Genomic DNA, 26,944 nt, shown 5'->3' with positions numbered 1-26,944 from the left:
ATTTTTTGCCTTCTAGAGCTTTTGAATATGTAGAATATTTAACAGATTTGCTATGATTGAAATAATTAGGCGGTAATGTATGTGTTATGTTCACATGGTGTGTGGACACATATCTGTTCTTGATGCTTTCTCATTTTATGTAGACTCTCAGATGCTGAATTTGCTTTATTTAAATGGCAAAAGAGGTCCTCATTTCTCAGTTTTTCTCACTTTTGATTCACAGCAACTATCTTAGAGCATGGACACCAGTAAGAAGTCAGAACCCCCTTTATCTGTAGAAATGGTACAACAAAGGGCCAATCCTGACCGCAGTCCATCAGCATCGATCTATGTTCCAGAGCAAGGTGGCTACAAAGAGAAATTTGTAAATGCCGTGGAAGATAAGTACAAATGTGAAAAATGTCACCTCATCTTATGCAATCCCAAACAGACTGAATGTGGACACAGATTCTGTGAAACCTGCATGAATGCCTTGCTGAGGTATGTTGATTGTTGTGGTAGAGTATACTGATACCTTTAAATCTTGTGAACTGTTGACATTAGTGTGAACACCACTGTGGCTTTAGGAACATATTGAGCCTTCCACTTTTGCTTGCTTGAGTATTTCTTATCCATGTGCCCATGCAAACATTTGTGCTCTACTCTAGGTCATGGTAAGACAACTGAGCTTTCCATCAGTATTGTTGGAACAGTTGTTAAGGTGGTGTAATCCTGTGTAGCAATGTGCTAGGGAAGAATTTCATTCCCTCTGGAGGCCAAACGGAGTAGGTGTTTCACAAGACTTCTTTCTTGGGTAGTCTGGTGTTGAATACATGCAGTAAATTGTGTGAGGAAGTGAGCTTGCACATATTCCTTAGAGTGCTGATACCTCACCTGGCTGTGGAGCCAGCCTTACAGATGGGTAGGGGGACCCTTGGATAAATGCACCTGCTTGTGGAGCAGTTTCCCTGGAGCCCTTCTGACTGTTCCTTATGGGACTTCTATGTTCTGTGGATTGCAGGAGGGTCAGAAAGGCTGGCTTCTCTAGTACTGAAATGTTTGGCCCAGAGTGCAAAAAGGGTGAGTGAGTGATATAGATGTAAAAATGAATACTGAGAGGTGCAAGCTTTCCCAGTCTAGATAAGAATAAAAGTGCAATCATTCAAGAAGTATCTAGATTTTAAGTACCTGTGCATCTGTAGAAGTACATTTCTTTGCCTCTCAGCTTTGGTCCATTGCTGGTGGTTGTGTTCAGTAATGTGATTTCAAAGCTTGGTATAATGTTTGGAGACCATTCAGCAAACTTTAATTTCCTGGGGTGCATAAGCAATGAATACTTTTATTTACTACTGGAAAAGCAGAAATACAGAAGATATTTGGCTCAATGAATGTTGCATACTGGACTACTATCAGAGAGAGCACTTGACTTTGGAAGTCTTGGTGATCTCCTGTTTACTTTTTGTGGCCACTCTGACTGTAGATACTGGTTTATATGTCACTTGGAAGTATTGTAATCTGGTATCGAATACTTAGAAATATAAGTCAAGACTACATGCAGTGTGGCAAAGGAGCATGAAAGTTATTACAATTCTCTGTCTCATGATAAAAAATAGTCTCTGTACTGGGCAAAGACAAGGGTCCACAGATCACTAATGCACTCATGGAGGTTTTGTGCCTACAGCGTTTAAAATTTAAAACAACAACCAAAAAACCCACCATCTTTTCTTTTGATACACAGTGTCAAGTGAGGTGTGGTTTTTGTTTAAGAAACACAGTTATTTCTTTCTCAATATTTCTTTGGAAGACTCATACATGGTTAATAACAGAAACTAAAAAAACAGACACCTGCCTTGCTTGGATGTGCACAGGTGGACAGAGCAGATCCTTGATAATCTAAGCAGTAACAATTCTGGCATTGCTAGAGTCTGGGCAGTTTTCCTTCCCTGCTGTGAGACATGCACATGTGCTTATTACAGTGCAGCTAGAATATGTGTAATTTTATCTTCCTGACTTTCCAACCAGTCTGTTACTGAAGGACATTTGCTTGAGGCCGTTGAGTTATTTCACTATATTTAAGTGCTTGTTGCAAACAAATCCTTTATTAAAATTAAATTTACATCTCCCTTTTTCTTTTTTTTTTGTAAAAAATGTGCCATAAAATTGAAAGCAAAACAGGTTTATGTTGATCTTGTATTTGGCACCAAATTTTTTCATTCAGTGTTGATACACTGCTGCATACGCAAACACACCGATTATATTCAAACAGCTTCTGTTCCAGGGTTGTTTGAGGACAAGGAATTGGGAGTTAGTGGAGATAAAGTAATAAAGATGCCTGCTCAGTATGCTAGAGTAGTTTGAAAAAGCAAGTGGGATGCTTGAGTGAATTCAGTAAAAGCAAGGAAAGCATGACATTGTATTAAACACTATATGCCCTCATGTAGTTTAGGTTACTTCTATTTTTTTCTGATTTAAGAAAAGTATTACAGATATTGAAGCTTCAAGGTAGTTAAGATGCTCAGAAATATGATGAGACTGAGAATGGTTAGTTCAAGGAGCAGAAACCAGTGAGATGATTTGAAATAACCATACAGATTATATGACATAATTGAATTTTTTCAGCCTTTTACATTGATTTGCCCTGCTGCTAGCAGCCACAGCTTAGGTAGCCTGTCAGTGAGTTGCTTAATGAAAGAATTCACACAGCTTTTACCTGGTACTTTTCATCTCAGTGCTTTACAAGGGAGATCATTCTGACTGTTCCCATTTTACATGGGTGGGGAAAAGGAGCTAAAAAGGAACAAAGCTGCGTGGTCTTGTGGAAGGTGTTCCTCTCCATGGCAGAGCAACAGAACTAGATGATCTTTGGTCTCTTCCAACCCAAGCCATTCTGTGATTCTAAGGGGTTTACACTGCATCACTTGGCAGGTAGAGCCAGAAACAGCTGTAGGAGCTCAGGTTTTCTACACTGCAGTTTCTGTCCACAGTCTGCCCTGCTCCTGGTCCTGCCTGTTGTCCAAGAGGTCACAAGTTTGGTAATTAGTTTACCAAGACAGCTTCAAGGCAGTAGTTCAGGTAAAGGAGGCAGGGAGCATCTATAACGGTTGCTGAAACCAGAACAGGCTTGAAGGAGATGGATGTAAATACTTTTTTACTCTAAAAGGATGTACAATTGACTGTCAGAGAAAGTAAATTTTCATTAGGTGTTGTTTGAAAAAGGACTGGATAATTGAAGAGATAATGTTTTCCCTGTTTGCACAGATTGAGAAGTGACAACAATTGTGGATCAGGTGCAGACTGAAAAATAGGGAATTAATTTTGCTAACTTGAAAACACTGTGCAGTTGTCTGGAGACATTGTGGTGGTCTTACTTCTTTGGGAACGGCAGATACTGTCCACTGAAAACTCAAACATTCAAATTTATTGAAATAACATTGTATTTTCTCCCTATAATGAACTATGTCCGCTTCTAATGGTTTTAAAATATATTGAATAATCAAAATTAAGTGCGTCATAAATGGAAATTTTTGTATTACAAAAATTCAGATGAGCTAAAATAGTTTTTCTGTTTTCTCTTCAGTTCTTCTAGTCCAAAATGTACAGCGTGTCAAGAAAGCATAGTAAAAGATAAGGTATTGTTAAAATTGTTTCTTTTTCTAGAGTATTGAATTGTGTGGCATAAATAAGTTGTGTTACTGTTATGTGGTAATTATTTCATAAACTTAATGAGCCACCTGAAGAAGACAGCTTTGCTATAAAACCTAAACCATGTATTTTACAGAGGAAGGTGGCTCCTTTTTCCTGTTAACTTCATGGCAGAAAACATGTCAGCTTCATCCCAAAAAGTCCAGGCAGGTGTGACATCTCGTATTCATAGCTGGGAGTTGCAGCAACACATCACAGTTGTCCTCCCACCAACCAAGAGGATGATAAGAACTATTCCAACTCCTGTAGATGCAGGGATGTGTCAGGTCTAGATGAACACTACTTCTGATTTGGCTCCAGACCAGTGTCTGCTGTTTCACTCATCTCTTTTACAGTGTGGTGTTCAGTGAACCACAATGGAATTAGGACAGTGGGGAATTACAGCGATGGTAATAGAATCAGATTCTTTTTATGTGAATGACTTATTTCAGTGATACCCTCTTCACTGTTTTTCACATCAAAACTTTTTGCTGCCTTTGAAAGGTTGAGGGTAGAAAAAGTTCTTCTTGGCTTAGTACATGATTTATGTGGTTTTACATTATTACTAAAGTGTTTAGTAAATTATTTGTGCTAGTAGTCTTTCTTGCCTAAATGAATACTTGTGTTCACAACCATTTTCAAGAAAAGGTTAATGGGTACATTAATCTCTTCTTGTTTTAACCCAAAACAGTTCTCTGAACAGTGCTTAGTGTAATTCAGTTTTGAAATGGATGGACTCTCCAAGAGCTCAGATGAATAATCACGATGCCTAATTTCTTTGTTCATTTAACTCTGACTTTTCTGGCTCTCAGTATATATAAATATGTACATTTGTTATGAAACCTCAAATATCTTTAAAACTGGAGGACAAGAAAGGCACTGTATACTAAATACCTGTTACACTAACTGTGCAAATCATTGTTTCTCTTGAAACTGGAAATCTCTCTTCCCACAGAATTCTGAAGTCCAAAATCACAGAAATTATTTTAGATAGTCTTTGTAAAACCTGCGAAGTTGTCTTCTTACCTTAACTTCAGTCAGCAAAACTCTGCATACTAACCCTGTAAATGACTTTGGAAAATACTGCAGCATAGGCAATTGATTATTTAAATGAGATTCGTTGATTCATTAAACTTCCCATACGCTGCTGAAAAGTAAATAGAAATCAGTGACCTGTGTCTCATGAGATCAGATGAGAATGATTGCAGTGTTGCCTTCTTCACTGATACTGGGGATAGATTCATAGTCACTGTGGGCAGGTGTGATCATCATTCTTGGTTAGGTGTTAGCATGCAGAACCATTCTATAATTACAAGAGTGCTGCAGGGTACACAGTAGCACAGGAGTCTGTTTATCAGAGAAGCAGTCACAGGTTGGGCTTGGTTTTTAAGGTGTTCCTTTAATGGACATTAAAGCAGTTGAAAAATAATTAGAAGGTTCTCTCTCTTTGGTTTTGGACTTTAAAACAGTAGTAATGGTCTTCGTTTCTTATCTCTCTCTAGTTCCTGCTCTTCACAATTTGGCTTCTTGAGACTTCAGTTGTCTTGTCTCTTTTGTGAGGTAGCTCCTATAAAGGTGTAAAACCCAAACCCAAGCTCTCTATTTGTACCTTCTTGCAGTTCTAGTGTAGACAAGAAATGCTGGAAGTGCTTATAACCATCAAAATGGAGAGATAGTTGAAGCCTGCTTATCTGTGAAATAAAAAACCTCCTCCAGTCCAAACCTTAGAAAATACCTGTAATTATGTGTTACCACTGAAGTGCAAGTAGGTATTGCAGCCAACCAGTCTAGTAATTTTGGGACCAGCATCCATGAAGCCCTTCCCCTCTGAACCACTGTGCTTGGAATCTCTTTTGTGTTAAGGTATTGTGTTGAATACAGCAGCTCCCCAAACAACATAGAGAGTTCTAGCTTGTGCAGGCCTAATATTGGCAAGCAAATATCAACAAATTCAGTCCTTTCTTGTACCTTTCCCTTTGTTGTATTTATAGTAAAACTGAAACAGCAGTAGAATATCTGTCCAAATATTCTCTTTCGTTGAGCTGCTTCACTGTGGAGGAACCTCAGTGTTGTGTACATTCTAGAAAAACTGAATAGCAGGATTTTATTTCTGGCGTATAAAGCTAGAATTAAATGACACTGCTGTAGCTGAATTGCATGGCTTCTTCTTTATTTGAACTTGTATATCCTTGACTGGTTTTCAGTTTCTAAAATAAAGTGATTTTTGATTTTTCAGGTATTTAAAGATAATTGTTGCAGGAGAGAACTACTTGCCCTTCAAATATACTGCAGAAATGAAAACAAGGGCTGTAAGGAACAGCTATCTTTGGGTCAATTACTGGTAAGTTAATCTAACAATCATAAACTTCATTTTGAGTTAAAGAACGAGGAAAAAATTCTTACAAATTAAAACCCTAGTCAGTTTCTTAACTTGCTCACATTGGTGGTTGATTTATAAATATTATGTTAGATTCAAATTGTTTTGAAACTTGGCTTTTTGATGTACTATAAGGAATTGTCAAAAAATCATGGGAAGCTTGGAAATGTAAATGGGTTAACCAAATGAGAACGGGAAGGAGAAATAAAATAGTGAAGAATCTTAACGTGTACTTGACAAACATGAGAAATTTGATTGCTATTTTGGTGTGTTTTTATTTTTATTTATCTTAATCCTCTCATGTAAGTGGTGTTAATGCGTGAAATTAAACCTTTGGCTTCTCCAGAGTTGTGCAAAATAACCGGTAGCTGTTTTGGTGAAGGCATGAGATAGCAGTAATTCTGTAATTTAACAGTTGTGTGGCGTGGCTGCACAGCAGTTTGCAGTGAGATGAGTAGATTCTTGCTTTAAGAGTGAGCAAGCTCAGTTACCTAAACAACTTAAAGCAGCATCTATGTTTTTGTGGAATAATATGCCTTGAAAAAGAATGCTTACCTTCTGTTTAAATAGCCTGTGTGGAATTTTGTGCTGTGTTAGGATGCTTTTAGTGTAGAAGTAGCTCCTCTGTAATACAGTGAAATCAGCTGTCCAGGTAAAGGGACTGTACAGTCAGAAATGTATTCCTGAGTAGATTTGTTAGGGTTTGCTCTTGTGTGATTCAGTTCACAAAATAACTTCGCTTACTTTGGTTCTGAAGTTATTTAATGTTGGACGTCTTCAAAGGATGGATGACAAACACAGAACTTAGTTGGATTGACTTTTTTTTTTTAAATCTTTCAGATGCATTTGAGAACTGATTGTCAGTTTGAAGAACTCCCATGTCCTCGTGCTGATTGCAAAGAAAAAATACTGAGAAAAGATTTGCCAGACCATGTAGAGAAGACCTGTAAATACCGGGAGACAACCTGTAAATACTGTAAAAGCCAAGTCCCAATGATTATGTTGCAGGTGCAGTATTTTCTTGTGTATATACATTAAGATTCCTTACATTAATGTGGAATAATAACTCTTCTTGTCCTTCTTTGTAGCTGCTAAAAGAGTTTTGTCCTCTCAGCCAGAATTAATAATTCAAAAAAGAAATAGGTTGACTTTTAAAACACATCTTTTTGCCTGTGAAAAAGGACTGCAGTGAATAGGAAATATTTTCTTTATTCTGATGTTCAGATGTTGCATTTAAAACAGTTCAGATCCACTGCCTAGTATTGGTCCTGAAGTTAATTTTGCTATGCTTCTTAGACTTTTTACAGTTTAGATAGTAAAGGCAATTACCATAATAGTAATGTGCAGGAATAAAAATGTGCAGGAAAAGCATAAGCTTTGCAATTGACTGGAAAAATAGCATCTTCTATGTAATTCTTCTTGGATACTGTGTGATCAGTTATGGGAGGAAGGGAAGAATGTAAAACAAATTGTTTCTTATAAGAGGAAAGGAAGAATGTAAAAGCAAATTGTATCTTCCATAACCAGCAATGGTACAGGAGAGGCCTAGGATGAGTTACTGCTGTTCTTGGCATCAGAGTACCTTGTCTGGTAAGCAGCATATTGAGATTTAGAATTACAGAGCAGAAGCTGAGAAAATCATGCTAACTTTACACATAGAATTGTAACTTGACTGTGTTTGTGTTACTTCACAGTGAAAGGTGTTATGCTGAATCTATCTTGCGGTAATGTTAGCATTTTTTTTAATTCTGTCACCATAGTCTCCATAGTTTGATGGTCTTAGATCTCACACCTTCATAGTATAGTGAGAGTGATGAAAATTTCATTCTTATTTGTGTTCTTGTATGGTGCTTATTACATGAAGTCTCAAAATGAGAAGTGTTCTTTGCTTGCAGATGTTGTTACAAAAAGGTATAGTAGAATTTTGCCAAATTCTGATTTAGATTTGGCTTTCAGTTATTTGAGTGCCCACTTACAGGGGGTGGCAGTTTAATGTGCCTTACCTAGAATAAGGTGGCTGAATCATGAAAATACACAGAAAAAATTAAGTGTGCCCAGTGTTTATTCTTCTACATTCTGATAGAGAGGTGAGAGAGTATTTAGGTAGATTATGGAAGCTGTTCTCCAAAAATTATCATTAGGCTGGGGATTGACATGAGGCAAAAAGTGATATTAAAAAATGTGTAGTATCTTAACAGACAAAATCAGTGAGTATTAAATATGTTCTGCAAACTGGATTTCCATAGCTAAGCAATATGCTCATAGGTTCCTTGTAGGCAGTTTCTTTTGATAGAAGCAATGTCATTAAGTTTCTGAGAGTCTGAAATCATCCTTACACTTTGAGGAACTTCATTTTGGTTTAAGAGCTTTCTCGTTTATCAGATGTTGATGGACATAACATTTATAAAATCTTTGAACTAGTGGTAGCTTTCACGATACTGAAAAGCTGAGGCAAGTGGTAATTCATACTGGAAACAAGAATGGCATATTACTCTGAAGAGCAGGGAATAGTGTTTGTAAATAATATAGTTGTTCTCCAAAATCTTTAGTGGTGGAATTCTAGATTCCTTTAAGAGGTTATAGGACTGGCTTATCCAGAAAGCCAGAGTGTTTTGTTAACAGTGTAGTTTTATGTTGAAATGTATTTACTGTATTAAGTTGATACCATTTTTCTCCTGCCCTTAAAAGTTTTAAACAAATCTGTCTTTGTAAATCAGAACATTTCTAAGCAGTGTTACATGATCTCAATGGCTACTGTGTTGCCGAACGTAGAAAAAGGACAATTTTAAAAGTGCAGAAGGGATCACAGTTCAATGATTAGCAATTGGCTGATACTTTTGGGTTTTTCTGCCTAGATTTTTCAAAGTTCAGTGGTTATAGAAATGCAGGTGGCTTATTTGTTGTGGCCTGATGAAATGTTACCTCACTGTACTTTAGTAATAAGAATCAGAAGCTTAATGAAACTGTACGTTTGTAGCTGTTGAGCCGCTAGCAGAGAAAAAAGGTCCAGGTTCAAAGTGTGGCATCAAGAAGAAGGTTTTATTATTTAATTCCAACTTATATAGACTTTTCAAAGGTCACCCAGATTGGTCAGTTCGAAGCCTCCCCCTAGGCCTGATTGGCCAGGCCTGAACTGTCCACATCCCGAGAAACTGTTTCAACAACATCCAAACTTTATCTTTGTTTATAAAAACACAAGAAGAAGAGAGAAAGAATTCTCACGGGAAAGGTCTGTGCTAGCCACGTACGTCTGAATCTTAGAATCACAGAATGGTTTGGCCTGGAAGGGACCTTAAAGATCCTCTTGTTCCAACCCTCCTGCTGTGGGCACAGTCACCTTCCACTTGACCAGGTTGCTCAAAGCCACATCCAGCATAGCCTTGGATGCTTCCAGGGACTGAGCATTCACAATTTATCTGGAAAATCTGTTCCAGTGCCTCACCACCCTTGCAGTCTAGAGCTTCCTCATATCTAATATAAACCTGCCCTTTTCCAGCTTAAAGCCCTTCCCCCTTGTCCTATCTCTACATGCCCCTGTAAAAAATCCCTCTCTGGCTTTCCATAGGTTCCTTTAGGTACTGTAAGTTTTTTTGACTTCTAATTTGAGTTTTGTCACCCCCTTGACAAAACTGGGTTTTTAGAGATGAACTTGAGTTCATCTCTGGGTTCTGTAGCCTAGAATTTTCTCTAATGTAATAATGACTGAAGCTGGCCTCAGTGACTTGAACTGAAAACAGAGATAGAAGGAGCAGACTGAGAATAAAGGTATGCAAATGGAAACAAAAAATTTTACTGGAGAACATGTGGTTCATGTCTTCATAGAATCCCGTGACCCGTGGGGTAGGAAATCCCCGTTGTTGGAGGCAGACTCTAACAAGTTAACAACGTCAGTAGAAGGATTTTTTAGATTGCATTTGCCTTGCCTGCACCCTCACTTGGTGACTTAGCCTCTTAATGTTTTTTGTTCAAACCATCTAAAAAGTTAGGGTTTCTTTTTGTCACAAGCCTACCTTTTCCATCCTATTCCTCCTGATGGTGCATTGTTGAAATGGAAATCAGTAGCCTGAAATGCTTCTGGATTACTGTATTTTCCTGTGTATAATCCACAAAGCTACTTGGGAGTGCTTGTCCTGTAAAATTGATCCTTAGGCAGCAGTAGTGTGGCACGGATCTGGAAGGATAGCACTGCTCTGTGCCCGGGCTGCTCCCTGAAAGCCTGGCCACAAACCAGACCCTGCCAGGGCAGTCTGGACTCTGCCCAGTGGCTGAAATACAGCTGTGCTGACTGGAACAGCCACTGGGGAAGATCCCAGACATTGTCCCTTTCACCCTGTCACTGCCCTGGAGCCAGACATGTTCCTAATGTGGCACTGGATGTTCTGGGAGCCGTGTTAATATTCTGCCTTGCCCTCATCTGTGCTGGGAGCTCCATATGTGGTTTGTACTGCATTTGGAGTTTGGTTTTATGGGCTCAACTGTGTGAATTTAGGTATGGAGTTCTGCCACTGGACTGGGATTACTCTGGTATATCCTGAACTCGTTGAAAAGGCTCGCCTTGGCTTCAGTGAGTGGGCACTGGGATGTGGAGTGAGGAGGAAAGCTGGAGAGAATGCTGACAAGTTGCATGTTGCCTTTCTATCATGAACCAAGACTCAGTGTCACAACCTATGTCAGATAGTTTGGGCAGTTTAAAGAACGGAGGGAATTAAGGAAAGGAACATTAGGAGGGAATATTTTTCTGGGTTTGTTGTTGATAAATAACTGAAAAAGCATGTAGGGCATTAGGCCCCTAAAGCCATGTGGTTGTGTGTGATACCTCCAACATGATCCCAGATGTGTTTGGGATGAGGTCCCAGGTCCAGCTCTTGACTCTGAGCAGGAGTGGTACTTGGGACTCTGCTTGTGGCAGATTAATGCCAGAATTCTGACCAAGGTCTTTCACATCTTGGAGATCAGATCTCCTTCATGTCTTGATTTTATTTCAAAAAACAGACCTGGTTACTGGGCAAAAAGGGCATGCTATACCTCCCTTTCTAACTTATAAATCTAGAGCTTTGTTTCCTTTGCTTTTCTCAAGTACCAGAAATGAAGCAGTGTGTTTCAAGTTGAATGGGACATGTCACTTGACGAGAAACGGATTTTTCATTTTGTTGAGAAAACTGAAAGGAAATGTAAATTCAGTTTTCTTGGGCCTGACTTTCTTCCCTCACTGGGGTGATAGGGTTTGACAACTATGCTGAAATACCTGTCGTCTGGGTTCAGATTAAAATGCCTGCCCAGCATCATGATGTGTAACAGTGAGACTTACTTAGTATCAGATGTTTGGGAATCAAAATTAGAAAAGATTTGGGAGGGAATATCCATACATAGGAAAGACATTCTCTGACAGTGTACATTTCTGAAGAACTTTTCCATGCACTATATACCCTTACTAAAAAGGATGTTTACACTGGTTCTGCTTACTCTTAAAGATGAGCAATTTTGTGAGTAATTATTAGGGAAGAAAACTTGACTTTTACTACTGTCTCACTGTTTGAAGTAAAACCAATGAAATGGTAAGCAAATAGATTTGCTTTGCTCGGGAAAACACAAGGAAACTCTTGGTTTTGATTCAGAATATCAACACCTCCATCAAAAGTATAAACCGATGTTTGAGCAATTGCACTTCATAACTGCACAGTTGGGAATAACATTGAAAAAATGTTGTGGGTTTTTTAATTATTGTAGGATGCTTTTCTTTGCAGGTAAGTCCTCTCTTAATTAAAAAGTAAGAGCTGATTTGTGGTTTGTTTGCTTTTTTCCTCTGTAGAAACATGAAGATACAGACTGCCCATGTGTCATGGTTTCATGTCCTCATAAATGTAGTGTTAAAACACTCATGAGGAGCGAGGTAAGAAGTCATACCCAGTCTTGTGCTGAAAAATCAAATAATGTCTTTAGTAAGATCTCGCAAGAATTTTGCCAGAAGCCATTTCCTTGTTAAAATGTGAGATCTAAAGAAAAGCTTTTTCTACCACACAGTTAAGTGTGATAACACTCAAATATTTTTAATGATTTCTTAAAAAACTATTTAAAAAGAAACAATTTCTGAATTTTGAGTCATTATTACACTTGGCTTGTCCAAGATTAGCGCATGTCTTTCCTGCTTCCATTTTTACTAGCTCTCCCCCTGCCCTTTCCTCATTTCAGCTATATAGAGCAGCATCTTGAGGTAGTTAGCTTATCTTAAAATAAAAATACACAATTAAAATACGATGCACATTGAAAAGAATTAGTAAAGACTACAAAAATTACATAGATATGTAATTTCATGGAAAAGTTTAAATTACGATTACATCTGTTAAATTTGGGGGAAAAAGTAATAACTGATACTTAGAGAAATAGTGTATGATAAAGGTTGAGTACAACACTCCAACAGCAGATGCAAAAATGCATAAAAATTTCTCGTAATGTATAGAAGCTTCCAGTAATATGTAGATGAAAAAAATTAAAGCCTAGCTTTGAAGAGATCCATGTTCTTGTACGTGAAAAGATAAAAGTAGCATCTGTCAAAATCGAGGTACTTAATTTTTCCCCTAAAAGTAGAACTTACTTACCAAGGATAGAGAAGAACTTACTGAAGTCTTCATCACTCAGTAAGCCTCTTTTAAGGAAAGTGAAGTTTCTGATCTAAGGATGAGCTTTTCTCTTTCCTCTGCTGCTTACTTCCCGAGTTGGATTCATACCATTTTTCAGTTGCACTTGTAAATTATTAATCATGGCAGAGTGCACAAGGCACATAAGGCTCCTGCCAAAGTTTAATGCAGTCTTTTCCTCCAAGATAATGAAATACAAAATAAATGATAGATACTTTATTTATTAAGAGAAACTGAGCTGTTAAGAAAAGAGAAAATCCATATACTGGCCAACCCTACCAGTCCTTACTTCTAAGATCAGATCCTGGTTCTGGAGCACTTTGGCTTATTCTTAAACCCCAACTTCAGCAGTTACTTTTAGAAGAGCTGTGTCTGAGTGCTTGTAAGAACTGAACCATTAAAGCCTGGGTTGTTAAACACACAGTCAGAATTGTGTTCTGAAACCATGGGTAGAAAAAGAACTTTAAACAGCCTTTTGCCCTGCATCATCTGTTGCCGTATGTTGCTTAATTTTTTTTCTAATACTGTGAAAATGTATGTATTACTTGGTTGCATGGTTAGGGACAGAAAATCTAATGCAGAAATGGGAAAATGCCTGCCAACAGTTTGAGAAAATTCCGTAGTGTACAAGTGGGTCTCTTACTGTAGAATAAAAGGCAATTTTCATGTTTAATTCATAACTCTTTGGCAGACTACTGGTTTTGAGAAGTTGAAAAACGTGGCATTCTCGTAAAACCTGTTAGATCACATGTCCCTTTCGTACTTGTTCTTATTTTTTTCTCAACTACATGTCTCTTGAAACTATACTGTGAATTCCTACAGGTAGTGTTTAGAACACAATAGTTATGAATCAGAGATGAGTGACTGATGGCATCTTGGTATGAGATTTTAAAGACTGTCTTGTCTGTTCCAGAGCTACACATTCAAAGCAGTGTTGATTCACCACTTCTTTCCAGGGAGGTGGATGAGCTGAGTCATGTGGGGCTTAAGGTGTGGGAATTTCAAATGAGATTCTGAAACCCAAAAGAGTGATGCCAGCTGAGGAGCCAGGCTCTAGCTCCTGTCTGCTTTGTGGGAAATACAAACTGCAGACCCTGTTTTTGAAAAGAGAGTGTTTGTTGCGCTGTCCTTTCCAAAAATGTCTCTCTGCTCCAAGCCTTAGGCAGTTTGCATCCAGCTGCTGCCATCTGTGCTGCTGCTGTCCATATATCTGTATATGCTTCTGTGAATTGGTTTATTTTTAAATGAAAGTGGTCTGTGCTCATAATAATCCAAGATATTGGACTAATTCTCAATCTGTGAAAAATGCAGGCATTTTACTAATCGGTTTTAATTTTTTTTTAAGTTACTTAACTGTACCTATTCTAAAACTCTTTGTCTGTTTCATGCAGTACTTGTTTAGTCTTTTTTGTGTAATTTAACTGTTAAATTTAGGCACAGAGAATTGCATGTTATGTTTTGAAAAATTGGTTCCTCATGAAATTAGGATTAGAACAAAAACATACTTTACTACAGTGAAACTGATCTTAAGACTTGCTCAGAGCACCAGTAAAAAAAAAAATCACTTCTTGAGAAAAGGTTAGTCATTCGCTAAAGTCAAATGAAATCAAATAACTGTAGAGTATGTTCTTTCTGTTTTGGTTTTTTAAATTGGGTTGCCTATTGAAATAGTCTTTAGTAGAAGTTTCACTGTATATTAAATGTATCACACTGTATACTGTATTGGCATGTGCGTGTGGTTTACATATGTGTATATACAGAATTTGCACTTGAGATCAGACTGGAGAAAATATACACATGTGTGTTGTATGTTCTGCAAATGGCACACAATACAAACCTGATAACCTCTGCCCTTTATGTTTTGAGCATTATCATGGAAAAGTCTTTTTGCCAAAACTCACATTTTTTTCCTATTGCAGTTGAATGCACATTTGTCAGAATGTATTAATGCCCCAAGTACCTGTAGTTTTAAGCGTTATGGCTGCACTTTTCAGGTCAGTATATAACAATTATACTTCCCAATTGATGAAATCTGCAAATAGAACTTAATTCTTTGACATGAAAGTTCTGGACTTCTCTAGTTTCGGTTAAGAAAATCATCCAGTTGCACCAAGTGATTATACAGGAGATGTTTGATTTTGCATTTTAAAAATAAACAACTTGGAAAGCCCACACATCCTGTAGTGGTTTGGGAGTTCATTTATTAGGTATATCTTGATGAAATAGGAATATGACACATTTGAAGAACTGGTTAACTCAGGATAAGAGGAAAGTCTCTAGTTCTTCAGAAGACAGACTAGTAACTTCAGTTGTTTCTATGAAAGCATTTTCTTGAACTAAGTATGTTTATATTTTCTCTCATTTGTGTGTCTTAATATTTTTAATTGAGGTTACACATAGGTTAGCACACTTAAAACACGTATTTTTATGTGCATTAAGATGTCTGTGTGCACACAGGTGTATAATCAAAGCATGAAATTTATTTTTTAAAAAAGTTTTAGATTTTAATCCTGGCAATCCCTGCAAATTTAAAAAAATTTAAAAAGTCAAACCTCGGAGTTTAGTTTCAGTAGCATTATTCCAGCCTCTTCCAATATTCTGCTTCCCTTAGCATATATTCTGGGGAATTTGGATGCTTATGTAATGAAAATGTTAGTCAGGACATTTGAGAAACTGCTGACAGGAAAAATGGAGTTTATCTGATAGAATGATTAATTTGTTAGCCCATGGCTATTTAAAGAGACAAGGACTGTAAGGAGCAACACTTCTCAATAGATGATGTCCTGCAGGTATTTCCAGGTTCTTAAATAATGAGCATTCATCTTTTTAAGTGTTAACAGCAATGCTCTTAGTGGTAGAACTGATCAATGCTGTAACCTTGCCCACTGTTATGTCGTACGTATTGCCATTCATTTTATGTATGTATATGTGTGCATATATGTACATATATCCACATATATATTTTTAGTATTTTATATAGAGTACATACCTTGAGGATCATTGAAACCCTCTCAGGTTTTACAGCATATCTAGCATCAAAGCTAATATTCCTGCATTGCAAAGCACTTACTGATGTAGGTGCAATGCAACATGATACAAATGAAGTAAGTGATGTGGTCTGCATCTTATGTACTCTGTATATAATCTATGTGTGTTCTGTAAACTCTTTATATAGTGGTTATTTGTAACAGCAATTCTAGGTTGTGCAGAGGCAGCATATCTGAATAGCACAGAACAATCATGGTAACATCTGAAAGATGACAAACTAGGCATTGTGATAACTCAGTGTAGTTTATAAAGCTGGCAGTTTCCAGTGATGATAAATTTATCTTAAATATTTGTCTTTAATATTCAGCTGAAGGAAAATGTAGTACTTACAAAGCTGTTCATGAAATAGAACAGAAACTTTAAATTGCAGTTAGTGGAATTGGAAGTTTTAGATTTTATATGACTCAGGGGTTTTATTGTGCTTTGTTTAGTTCAAAGCTACACAAAATACTCTAAAATACAATTAATTTTGTAAATCTTGTTCATCTCTATTGTTTCTGAGTTATCGAGCACACTGGATGGAGATATGTGGCAGTTGTATAGAACATTTGCTATATTAAATGTATTCCTGATTTTTGTAAATTCCCAAGTAGATTTCCCTTCTCTCTGCAGTTCTGCAACATGCACCCTTGAACCAAAATATGTAGTGTTGGTTCGATGTCTTTATATACTCTTTCTTTGTAGGTTTAAAAGAAGTGGAATTGGCTAAAATGTATAAATTCTTTGTTGTCACAGGGAACAAACCAACAAATTAAAGCACATGAAGCCAGCTCAGCAGTGCAGCATGTTAACTTATTGAAAGAGTGGAGCAATGCTTTAGAAAATAAGGTATATCTTCTACTCACTTCTAATTTTCATTGACTTCTTTAAATCATATAAAAGTACTGGAAGAAGCGCCTTTTTCCTGTTTCACAGCTGTTCAACATTACAGCTAAAGCACTAGTAGGCTTCAAAAGCTATCAAGCCATTTAGCATATCTTTGTACCTTTGTTATATAATAAAATGCTGTGAGAAACTTGGCTTCGCAACTCCATGGGCAATTATTCTCATTGATAACTTAATTGAAACACTTTCTTCACATAAATAAACAGTCCAGTATTATATTTCCTCTCTGAGCTGCCTTGTTACAGAGTTCAGAAAGCCATGGCAGCACTATGAGCTGTATTTTTGCTACCTCATTATTTTTCCTGACATAACTTTAGAGGTGTGTAATAAACTGGTTATTTATTTCATTTATTTTTGTTCTTGCTCTCCAAACTTAAAGACCTGCACAAATTAATTAAATTGAACGTACTGTAACTCATGGACATGATGATGTCTGCTTTAGTGCTAGACCAGAGTGAAGTTCATGTTGCAGTGCTTCCTTGGGACTCCAGGTTTTAAATTATTTGGGACTTGGGAGATGCTGGGAGTTGTATCAGCTATGATCTTGTGAATAAATTTGAATGACTTAAGCACCTGTTCTGCAAATAAAATTCAAGGCTTTGATTTAAAAATACAAAACTTCAGAACAAATTACTGCTTTCTTAAATCTTTTGAAAAAGTCTTACATAGACATCAAAATAATTTTTCTGTATTTTTAGGGGGAAGAAGATCCCAGAATTACCAAACTATTCTACGAATGCAGGCAGAAGAGTCAGGATACCCTTCAGACTTTACTCAAATGAGTTAATAAGTAGCAATTCCAGTGTAAGCTCAGTGGCGCTTAGGATATGACTTCTGTCATCTCAGAGCAGACCATAAGCTAGATTTTAGAGTTTTCTGTCTAGAAAGCATATTCCCTTCTTGGCCTACAGAGATCTCTTGTGCTTGGGTCTCCAGCAAGGTCCTGTAGCTGCAGGAAGTGTAGTTTTAAAGCAGACATTAACTGGAACAGCATAACAGTTTTTTGCCCCCCAGCATATTTGTTCCTGAACTGCTTGGTTTTAAACTTGAAGCCTCTTAAGGAAACCATTGAACCTGGGTGAGGTCTAATACAGGTATTTTTAGACAGAATTTTTCTACATTTGTAGTTAGATTTCAGTTTGACGATCCATAACATTACTTAAGTTTGCTTTTGCATGTGAAACTTTTTTAATGTAGAAACTTTACATTTTTCAGTTTTGAGAGATACAGATTCATATCCTTAGTTCGTTTTTCATTAGTCTGATTAAAACTACACAATTTATTTTACATCATAGGAAAAAACCCACGTTCCCTGTGACTTCCAGAATAGATCATGTTCTGCCTTTTGTCAGTGTCCGGAGAGGTGCTTTGTCATTTAAAAAATGCCCAGCGGTTTTGTGTTTGTCTCTTACAGACCTTAGAGAATATACTCTTTACTACTGTTTTATGTTCGACTTTTGTTTCAGCTTTCATTTAGGACATAACTGCTTATCATTGTATGTCCATTTTTTTTCTTCTTACTTCCTGCTTTGTAGACTTCTTCCTATTCATAATAAAGAGTTGAATCACTGGAAATCCCAAGCCAGTGCCAAGTTACCAGAATAGCTAACCACATGTCATATGTCAGTGACTTTATTCCAGGGAAGGGTAACAAAATGATTTGTAACTTCATTGCTGTGCTCTTCTTTCAGGAAAAAAATTAATCTATGCACTGAAGAACAGCAGTGCAAAGTCAGCTTGGCTGATGGGTATCTCAGAAATCTTAGCCTGCCGAAGTCAGTGGAAGTCTCCCTAGTTTGTGTAGGGTCAATATTTCATTTGGGGTTCTCTCTGTGATACATCTGGAGGGGAAAGGAGAAGTTGCCTTCTCCCAGTCACCACATTCTTTAACAGTGCATGTGGAGTAGGCAAACTGAAAGTGTTCAGGGGTGCAAAGCTTGTGCTAAGTTAGGAGTTTGGTATTCAATGGTGCTGTTGGCAAAGAGTAGTAAGAGAAGGTCAGATGTAAAATCTTGAGTCAAAACTTTGTGGGGCAAATTAAAATTCAGTGCTTTTTTCACTCTGTGAGGGAGTAGAATTGCAGACTGAACTCCCACAATTTTGTAATGTTGGAAATAATCAGTTGAATGTAATTTTGTGACTTCATCACATTCTTAATGAAAACTGGTATAAATTGTTTTTTCTTTTTAATGCAAGACTTAAATATGGGACCTGTTTTAATAGTTTCTTGTGGCATAAGGTTTTTTCCATTCTTCTTTAGTAAGCAATGGCCTAATTTGCAAAATTGCTGAATAAGAGCATGCTTTTTACTGGGACTATATCAAATAGGACAAGGATGTAAAGGAAGCTGATGCAGTTTGTAAATAGATGCTGTGTTTCCTTTACCCTTTTCTAAACTGAAGTTCCAAAGATTTATGCAGAAACTATAGTTAGGAAACTATTCAGTGGTTTGGTTTTTTGTTTTTTTTTTTTTTATTCACAAATCACAACCAAACTACAATTTCTGACTTAGCAGTGACAGTTCTGTATGATTAAGGACTGCAGGACATAATTCTACTTTTCTTGTATTCTGTAAAACTGTGTGGAAAAGCTCAGTACAAGATGGGCCCACGTTTTATAACTTGTACAAAAATGGAAATGTAATGCTTAGTGACCCAGCGCGTAACTGCCTTGTGATTGGGAGGCCTGGGGAGGAAACACTGAGAAAAGGGAAATGTAAGGATTACAATTAACTGAAGAACTCTGATTCATTAAGGAAATGAAGGATGCAAAAAAATGAAGTGTCTACCCAGCAGATCTTAAATATCTGGGAGGCAGAGGTACTGGTTTAAATTTTAACTTGTTTTTGAAAATTTTTCTAGTACCTAGGCATGCATTCCTTCAGCCTCAACATTGCTTCTCTCTCTGCACTGACAGACTTAGCTTAGTCTCATTTCTGTTGAGTTTCTTTTGGCAGTTTTTCCGTGTATAAAGTGCAGAACCAAGCTCTGTGTGTGTATGCACACATACTATACTACACTATATTGAAAAGTAGATACCCACACATATGTATTATGGTATCTCTGTTTTTCTGAGTTCCTGTCTAACAAACTTCCTAAATGCCTGTGGACTTTGATGGTCCTTTGTCTAGTTTAGGCTGGTTTGGAGATTTGAGATTAATTACCTTTTCAAACAGGCTAGTTCTGCTAGGAATGCAGTGACACACAAGGGATTTGCTGATGATGTCTGATTAGAGGGCAGTTAGGGGGATGGAATTCTGCAGTGGCACCCACATCAGAGGTGAAGATGGCTTAACCTCAAGCTAGAACCTGTAATAGGAGCCAGGGAGTAGATTTTTTTGAGAACATGAAACATCCAAGTAACTGGTCTTGATGTGAAACATTTATCAAGATTTTTCTGGGTCCAAAATGGTGCTGCTGCATATCCATATAAAGATCTATATGTGGAATAGTCAGGGCATGTCCAAACATCGTCTTGTGCCAGATGTTTGTTTTCTATATTTTTGCTGCTGAATAATCTTGCCTGGGGAAAAACTAGATTCCTCAAAAAAGCAATGCACCACCACCAAGCAGCCCCCTTCTCCAAACCACATTAAGGAAAAAGCACTCAGTAGTGTGACAGAAAATATTTACTGTATCACTTTCATCCCCAAGGAGGTATATAATACAATATTCTTTTAACAAGGCTCATGTTTTAAAAACTGAATGAGTCACTAATGAATAAATTCATAAAATGTCAATACAGAGAGAGAATATAATTCACAGCCTTGTAGCTCTTTGGTCTTTTCTACTAGTAGGCACCATTGGATTTTCCTTCAAATGCATGGATCCCTTCTGTATTCACTCATTTCAAGAGTTTTCATCACCATCACATTCTTTTAAGCCAAGTTAGTCCCATGTAGATTATGTTTTTCCTTAAATTTGCCATAGATCAGGGTAGATTAGAGTAGGTGAAGAAGATTGGTGTTCCCTGATCCAACCAGCTCAGCTTGTCTCTGGTGTCCCTTCTGTGCAGGGCTCGAGTTCTTTACACTGATCTAGAGCGAATTAGGTTGTTTCTTCCAAACTCCAAGCAACTCCCAAGTCAGTTGGTGGAAACCAGGAAACCAAGCTGTTAAACAAGTGAATAAAGAAAATGTTACATTTAGACACAAGTTCTTTGCTGGTTTTGTGTCCCATCTGCACTTTCATAAGCCAAAGTTGTACCAATTCCATACACTGGAAGTGCAAAAGTAGCTATCAGAAGGTTGGGTTTTATATATTTATTTATTTCTTTGCAAGACATGGAGAGAGATTTTATTAGGATCTCATCCCTTTCATGTGTTTAACATAGTTTTAAACTAACAAAGTTGTAGGTATTTTAATAAACTTTGGCAGGAGTAATTGTAGAATTTTTTCCAGGTGGCCTTGCTCCAGAATGAAAGTTTGGAAAAGAACAAGAGTATACAAACTTTACATAATCAGATTTGTAGCTTTGAAATAGAAATTGAAAGACAGAAGGAAATGCTGCGGAATAATGAATCTAAAATACTCCATTTACAGGTAAGAAATTCAGTATCTCCCCATTAAAGCAGAAATGGTAGTAGCTTCTGTTCTGTGCCTTTACACTTGTGAAGTGAGGTGGTCTAATTAAAAAGGGGGGGAGAGATTTTACTTTATTAGAGAGCCATTCTGATTTTCTTTTTCTTCCGGTTTGTTGTGTTTAATGGGGTAAGATACTTCACTAAAACACTGCAATTGCCTAGCCTATGTTAAAACAAAACAACAGTTCAAAAAGGGAAAAGATTGAAAACAAAATAGAAATCTTACCTGAAGAATAATCATAATGATTTTTTTACTTAAAAAAACCTGCTTAAGGAAGTACTGTCACACTGGAGGGCAATATTAGCACTTAAAATTGTGAAGTATAATGTATATTTCTTTTCTACTTGCTGGTATTTAAAAAAAATAGGAATCATGAGTGAGATCAGTGTGGTGTAGATTTAATTCAAACATAGCATAATGCATTTGAATACAGTTTTTAAAAATCCATGTTTCTGTTGTCCTTCTGAGGAAAATGTATCTAGTTATTCCTTTGCTCGTAGGTCTGAGTTTTATATTTGGTGTTCGAGTGACCTGGCCACAAGCCAGCATCAAACTAGAAATCTGCTCTGGCATGGTGGTTAGCCCAGGCTGAAATTCCTTGCTCTGTATTCAGAGCTGCCTTGGAATGTGGGTGCTGGGAATTTGTATTAGCTTGCATGATACTAACCACAATTAGGGAAACCTCAGGAGATATTTAGCAAGCAATTGTGGAGGTATCATTTACACATTAATGTAGTATGTCTGCTGCTAGAATATCAGATACCTGTTGTAGCATCCACCTTAAAGGAATGTAAATAAAATTATCTTTTTCACTCACTATTCACTTCACGTATTAACTGCAAATGTTGATACTCAAGAGAAATAAAAGCATCCAAACCAGCCAACATTCAAAGGGTGGTGCATTCAGGAGCTCAGAGCCTGGAGACCCTCGATGATGGTTTGTAAGGAAAACTTCAAGTTTGGCAACTGCAACCTTTTTCCTTACAGCAGTAATTTCTTTCCAAGACCTGCCCACGTAGTAACCAGCTTAGCCTGCCTAAATCATTGTTACTTGTCTGATGATAGTCTGGGATATGGCTGCCTGCTTGCAGTAGTACATTCTGACACTGGGGAGCTAATCCTTGTATGTACTGATATTGCTGATTGAATCTACCAGGAGGTAAGTTAATTTGTAAGCCTGGAGTTTCTACACATGCTGTCTCAATGGCCAGCAATGAGAGTGGAAATGGAAAAAACATAGAGCAGAGTTTTTCATTATTGTCTTAAATGACAGATTGCAATATCTTTGATTTCCTCGAGCTGTAAGTGTTAGCAAAATCAATTTTCAAATGGTTGGTTTAGAAAAAAAAAACAAACCCAAACCACTACAAAGCAGCAGATTCCAACAGGTGGCTTTGTGGTGGTAATAAGTACTGGAGAAGATGTTTTGCTCTTTTTCTTTTTTTTTCTTTTTCTTTTTTTTCCTTCCTGCTCTTTACTTCCTCTCACCAGCTATTTCAATTAAGTTATTTTAAGCCAAACTCTTTTTCAAAGCTACTTCAACCTGATTCTTTCCACTTAGTGGAGTTTCCTGGTTCAGTCAGATTGATAAGGGTATCCTGGAAACACACCTCAATTTGTTTTTTCCTGGACAACAGGGTTAGCCTCCTTCTGTTGCCCATCAGGAGTGGAAGGAATTAGTTGCCTTTTGTGAGCCATTCTTTTCCTGGGTTGTGTTGTGCAGCCATGGTTACATGGGAGCCACAGATACTGCACCAACCAGTTCAGGTCAGGGCAAGGGATATTGGCTGAGTCCCCCACGACCTGCAGATTCTAGTGATGTCTAGAACAGTTCCAGTAGTGGCTATCAGGTGGTCTTTTTTGGCTGGGGAGCAGCAGCAGCATCACTGAGCATCATCTGCACCATGAAGCATCTGGCACAACCAGTGTCATCAAAGGAGTCTGGGCACTGGCAGGAACCTCAGCCTAGAGATGTTTTGTTTTCAGATTAGTTTTCTATATACTGGTCTCTAGGGAAAGTGGTTTTACCAAGGGGATGTGAATTTTTTTTTTTTTGGGCTGCTGTCACGTGGAAAGGAACTTTCACATGCAGTATCCAGTCTTTCATATGGAAATGGAAGCATATGAGTAAGCCCAGAGTGGGGACATGAGGTACTGAAGGACAAAAGAAACAGTAGCCTTAAGAACATGAAATGATTTGATGAGTAATATGTTCCTTCAGAGCAGAAGGACACGTGATTTGTTTTCCAAGTCAAGTAGGACCTTTTCTAGTCTGTTTCTTAGCTTTTGAGTTTTGCCCTATCAGTTGCAATGGAAAGGTCCATTAAAACTTTTCAACCCCTCATGATGTTTTCTGAAATTTTTTGAGTAAGTGTAGTGCTAAAATTCTGGAAGTTTTTAGAAATACCAAACAAAACCTATATGAAAATCAATATCAAAAGGAGCTGACAATGGTTTGCTAAGCACATAACTGGGGATTAATGATCTGGAGAGGTCAGTTGCTAGAATGAAAAGTGCATGCAGAAAATTGATACCTACTTGAAAATTTATGAGTACAGTGTGAGACATCTGTGTGCTTTCTAATGGAATAATTAGAGTGAAAATCTCCACTGCTGCATTAAATTCAGATTTAGTACATCAGTATCTCACAGCAGGAGGGAGGTTGGCTCCCTGTAGGGCAAAAAGATAGAGATCCCACTGCTTTTTAAAAATTAAATAGAAGTCATCTTTCTGATTATTTTGTATGTCTTGAATTCTCTTGTCAAGGAGATAAAAATATTACACATTTGCTAATGTGAAGTAGAAGCTGCTAAACCAGAATTGGTTATGCATTTGCAAAGGTAGAATGTTGCACAGATTGGTGGAGAGAAGTTGGTCCCTAGCAACAACTTCTGGTAAACTTCTCCTAAAAGAACAGTTTACAATTCTTCTGCATGTTTAGCACTTCCCCGGTTAATGTAAAAAATATGATGATTTATTTTGTTTGATGTTGTGTTAGTCCGAAGAGGTGGAAGCTGTGTGAGGCACTGTGCTAACCCCCAGCCACATTACTGTTCTTGTCTTGAAGAGTTCATGTTTGGTATGAGTAAAGCAAAAATACCTTGTAAAAGAAAATATTTTGAGTTTACTTTTTAACGTTAACTATGAACTGGTGGCCAGATCTTAGGTTCTGCTCTTACAACATGCATTCAGGCCATTCTGTGGTGTGTTTCCTTACATACATGGCTAACAGCCTTCCCTGCTTTATTGTCTGATTACCATCAGCCCAAGTGGGAGGGTGTTACTTTGGGTAGGTGGTGTTTAGTAAGTCCAGGCAAGCTGCTTCATACATTTACTGGGCCCATACCCCTGGCATTTATGATTCAGTGCACAACTTTCCTTCACAAAGTCCTGATTCTGGAAATGAGAGAGACATAACTTGTTTTAAAACATGAGCATAGAAATAAATAGTTAATCCTGAAATATGTTAGATTGCTCAGTGGTTTTGAGACACAACAAAACAAGACTCCTAGGACCTGATTTTGCTAGCTGGCTTATCATATTGACAACCTTCAATTAATGGTTACAGACTTTCATTATAACTGAAACCATGTGATTAAAAGCAAATGGCTAGAAAGGGAAGTGGAGGTTGCATGAGGCAGAAGGGTTTTCCCCATCAATGGGGAACACTGAATCCACATGGCTAACCAGAAAGCAAATGCAAAATACATTTATTTTCTTGTTTTGTACTCAACTGCCACTTTATTTTTGTGAAGAAATGAAAAATCGTTTTAACGTATGTTGGCTCTATATGATGATAAACGATAAAGTTAGATTTGGAATTTAACTGTAGGTGGTAGCAAAAGTAGTTTCTTGTCTCAGATATTTTTGCTATCATGTGAACTTCACAATGATTATGGGGTTCTGGCTAAAATTCCTGCTAGTCCAAATTAGCTGTGATAATGTGAAGTGCTGTGTATTTCTTGTATCAGAAATTCTTCCCAGTCTGAGGTAGACTGGGAAATATGTTCTTTATATTTGTAATATACTAAGGTGCTTGCAATGTCCCTCTTTCAGAGGATACTGGCCTTTCTTTGTATTTCTTTCTTGAGTGTTATATTTCCTGCCTTTCCAAAATCAACTGGGCTTTTTTTTACCTTTGTTTTCCTGAAAAGATTGAACAGAAAGCACCTTCAGAATGCATGGGTTATTCAGTTTAGGAAGTAAGAAAGGGAGTTTTAAACGTCCTTAAGGGGACAAAAGTGGTAGTTTTGCTTACATTCTTGAGGGCTTCTGGTATAGTTATGGGCACATAATAACTTAGGCTTTGACGACTGATTTATGTGAGCTGGAAGCTTGCACATGTGTGTACTCGTGTTCCATGTGTGCAAGAGTAATGATGTTTTCCTAGAGGGATAAGTTGTTTTTCTGTAAACCAATGTAAATGTGTGCACATGATGAGCAGCCACTTGATCCACATCACAGTAAGCTGTGCCCACACTTTGTTACTTAAGTATTCTCACATTAAACCAAACAAGTATCAGCCTGTAACATCAAATAGAGACATTCAGAAAATTGTTCTTACATTGAAAAGTTTAAAAAAAAACCCAAAATCAAACTACCTTAGACAAGAGCACACTAACAAGTCCCTTTTTTAAATGTGTAGTATTAATTCTGATAGTGCTCTACCTGTGCAGCACTAATTATTTTCTAAGTGTTTCATCAAGACTTGGGCTACTCCTTTAAATTTTTGAGGTTTGTGTTATTAAAGTACTTGACATAAGCAAAACTTGTTTATTTGGGAATTCAGTCTTACTACCAGTGTATAATCTTTGTTTAATTTGCATCAATTCATGTCTCTGTGTTATTTTAACTCATGTGCTGTTATTTTATAAAGCGAGTGATAGACAGTCAAGCAGAGAAACTCAAAGAACTGGACAAAGAAATCCGTCCCTTCCGACAGAACTGGGAGGAGGCTGACAGCATGAAGAGCAGTGTGGAATCCCTCCAGAACAGAGTGACTGAGCTGGAAAGTGTTGATAAAACTGCAGGGCAAGGAGCTCGGAATACAAGTGAGTGTAAGCACAATGGGCTGAGGTGCTGTTGACAGGAAAATGGTGTTCCTAGGGTGACACTCCCATTGTGACTTTTATATGGAAGTATCAGTAATACTGATTCTTCTGATTTTTGAGTAGGCAATCGTGTATTTCCTTTGTTGATGGTGTGGCATTGTTTCCATGCTGTTTCTTTAGGCTTGATTCTTGTCTTCTATTTTGTTTTATTGACTCTTGTCTTGACTGCATTGTTAGTTCATTATAAACAGTTTCTCAATTGATCTCTGATAGCTAATAGCTTTCAGCAGCTTCTTTAAATACAGTCTTACTGTATTGGCATCTTTCACTGCTCTTCTCCCCTGTGAATGGATGAACAGTATGGTTACCCACCTGAATCCACCCATCCTGATTCTGTTACACAGGTCTTTGGTCTAAGAAAACTAAGATCTGCTTAAAAATAGGGTTATTGTGCTTCTGAATAAAGACTGGAGTCCATCAAGATAGCATAGATCATATGCAAGTGTTTAAATGATTGTCACAAAGAATTTAATATTTAAGTTAAGTTATATAAAATAAGCCTACCTTACGAATTAATCTGCTTCTCAGTATTGTATGCTGGCCAGTTTTGCCAGTGTGAAAAACCAAAGAGTAATATGTAAGGGAAAGAGGACACAGAAAACACAGCCCTCCCTCCCAGCTAAATAAAGGACCATATAATACAAA

At 37.4% G+C, this 26,944-nt stretch overlaps 1 protein-coding gene across 10 annotated transcripts in view; it reads left to right on the top strand.

Annotated features, from left to right (window-relative positions):
- Positions 1 to 26,944, top strand: part of TRAF3 (TNF receptor associated factor 3) — a 71,316-nt gene that overhangs the window by 36,103 nt on the left and 8,269 nt on the right. For 6 of the 10 annotated variants that reach the window (XM_085061317.1, XM_085061318.1, XM_085061316.1 and 3 more), the window contains 9 exons: positions 224 to 480; positions 3,557 to 3,608; positions 5,897 to 6,001; positions 6,878 to 7,045; positions 11,847 to 11,927; positions 14,592 to 14,666; positions 16,456 to 16,548; positions 21,006 to 21,146; positions 26,065 to 26,239. In XM_085061317.1, the coding sequence (XP_084917443.1) occupies positions 239 to 480; positions 3,557 to 3,608; positions 5,897 to 6,001; positions 6,878 to 7,045; positions 11,847 to 11,927; positions 14,592 to 14,666; positions 16,456 to 16,548; positions 21,006 to 21,146; positions 26,065 to 26,239 (1,132 nt within the window). In that variant the 5' untranslated portion in view covers positions 224 to 238. The remainder of the gene's footprint in view (positions 1 to 223; positions 481 to 3,556; positions 3,609 to 5,896; positions 6,002 to 6,877; positions 7,046 to 11,846; positions 11,928 to 14,591; positions 14,667 to 16,455; positions 16,549 to 21,005; positions 21,147 to 26,064; positions 26,240 to 26,944) is intronic. The other 4 variants (XM_085061321.1, XM_085061322.1, XM_085061323.1 and 1 more) reach the window with 4 other exon arrangements.

Source organism: Lichenostomus cassidix, chromosome 5 (genome assembly GCF_008360975.1).
Source record: "Lichenostomus cassidix isolate B80296 chromosome 5, HeHo_3.0, whole genome shotgun sequence".
NCBI lineage: Eukaryota > Metazoa > Chordata > Aves > Passeriformes > Meliphagidae > Lichenostomus > Lichenostomus cassidix.
This window is presented reverse-complemented; position numbering and strand designations above follow the sequence as displayed.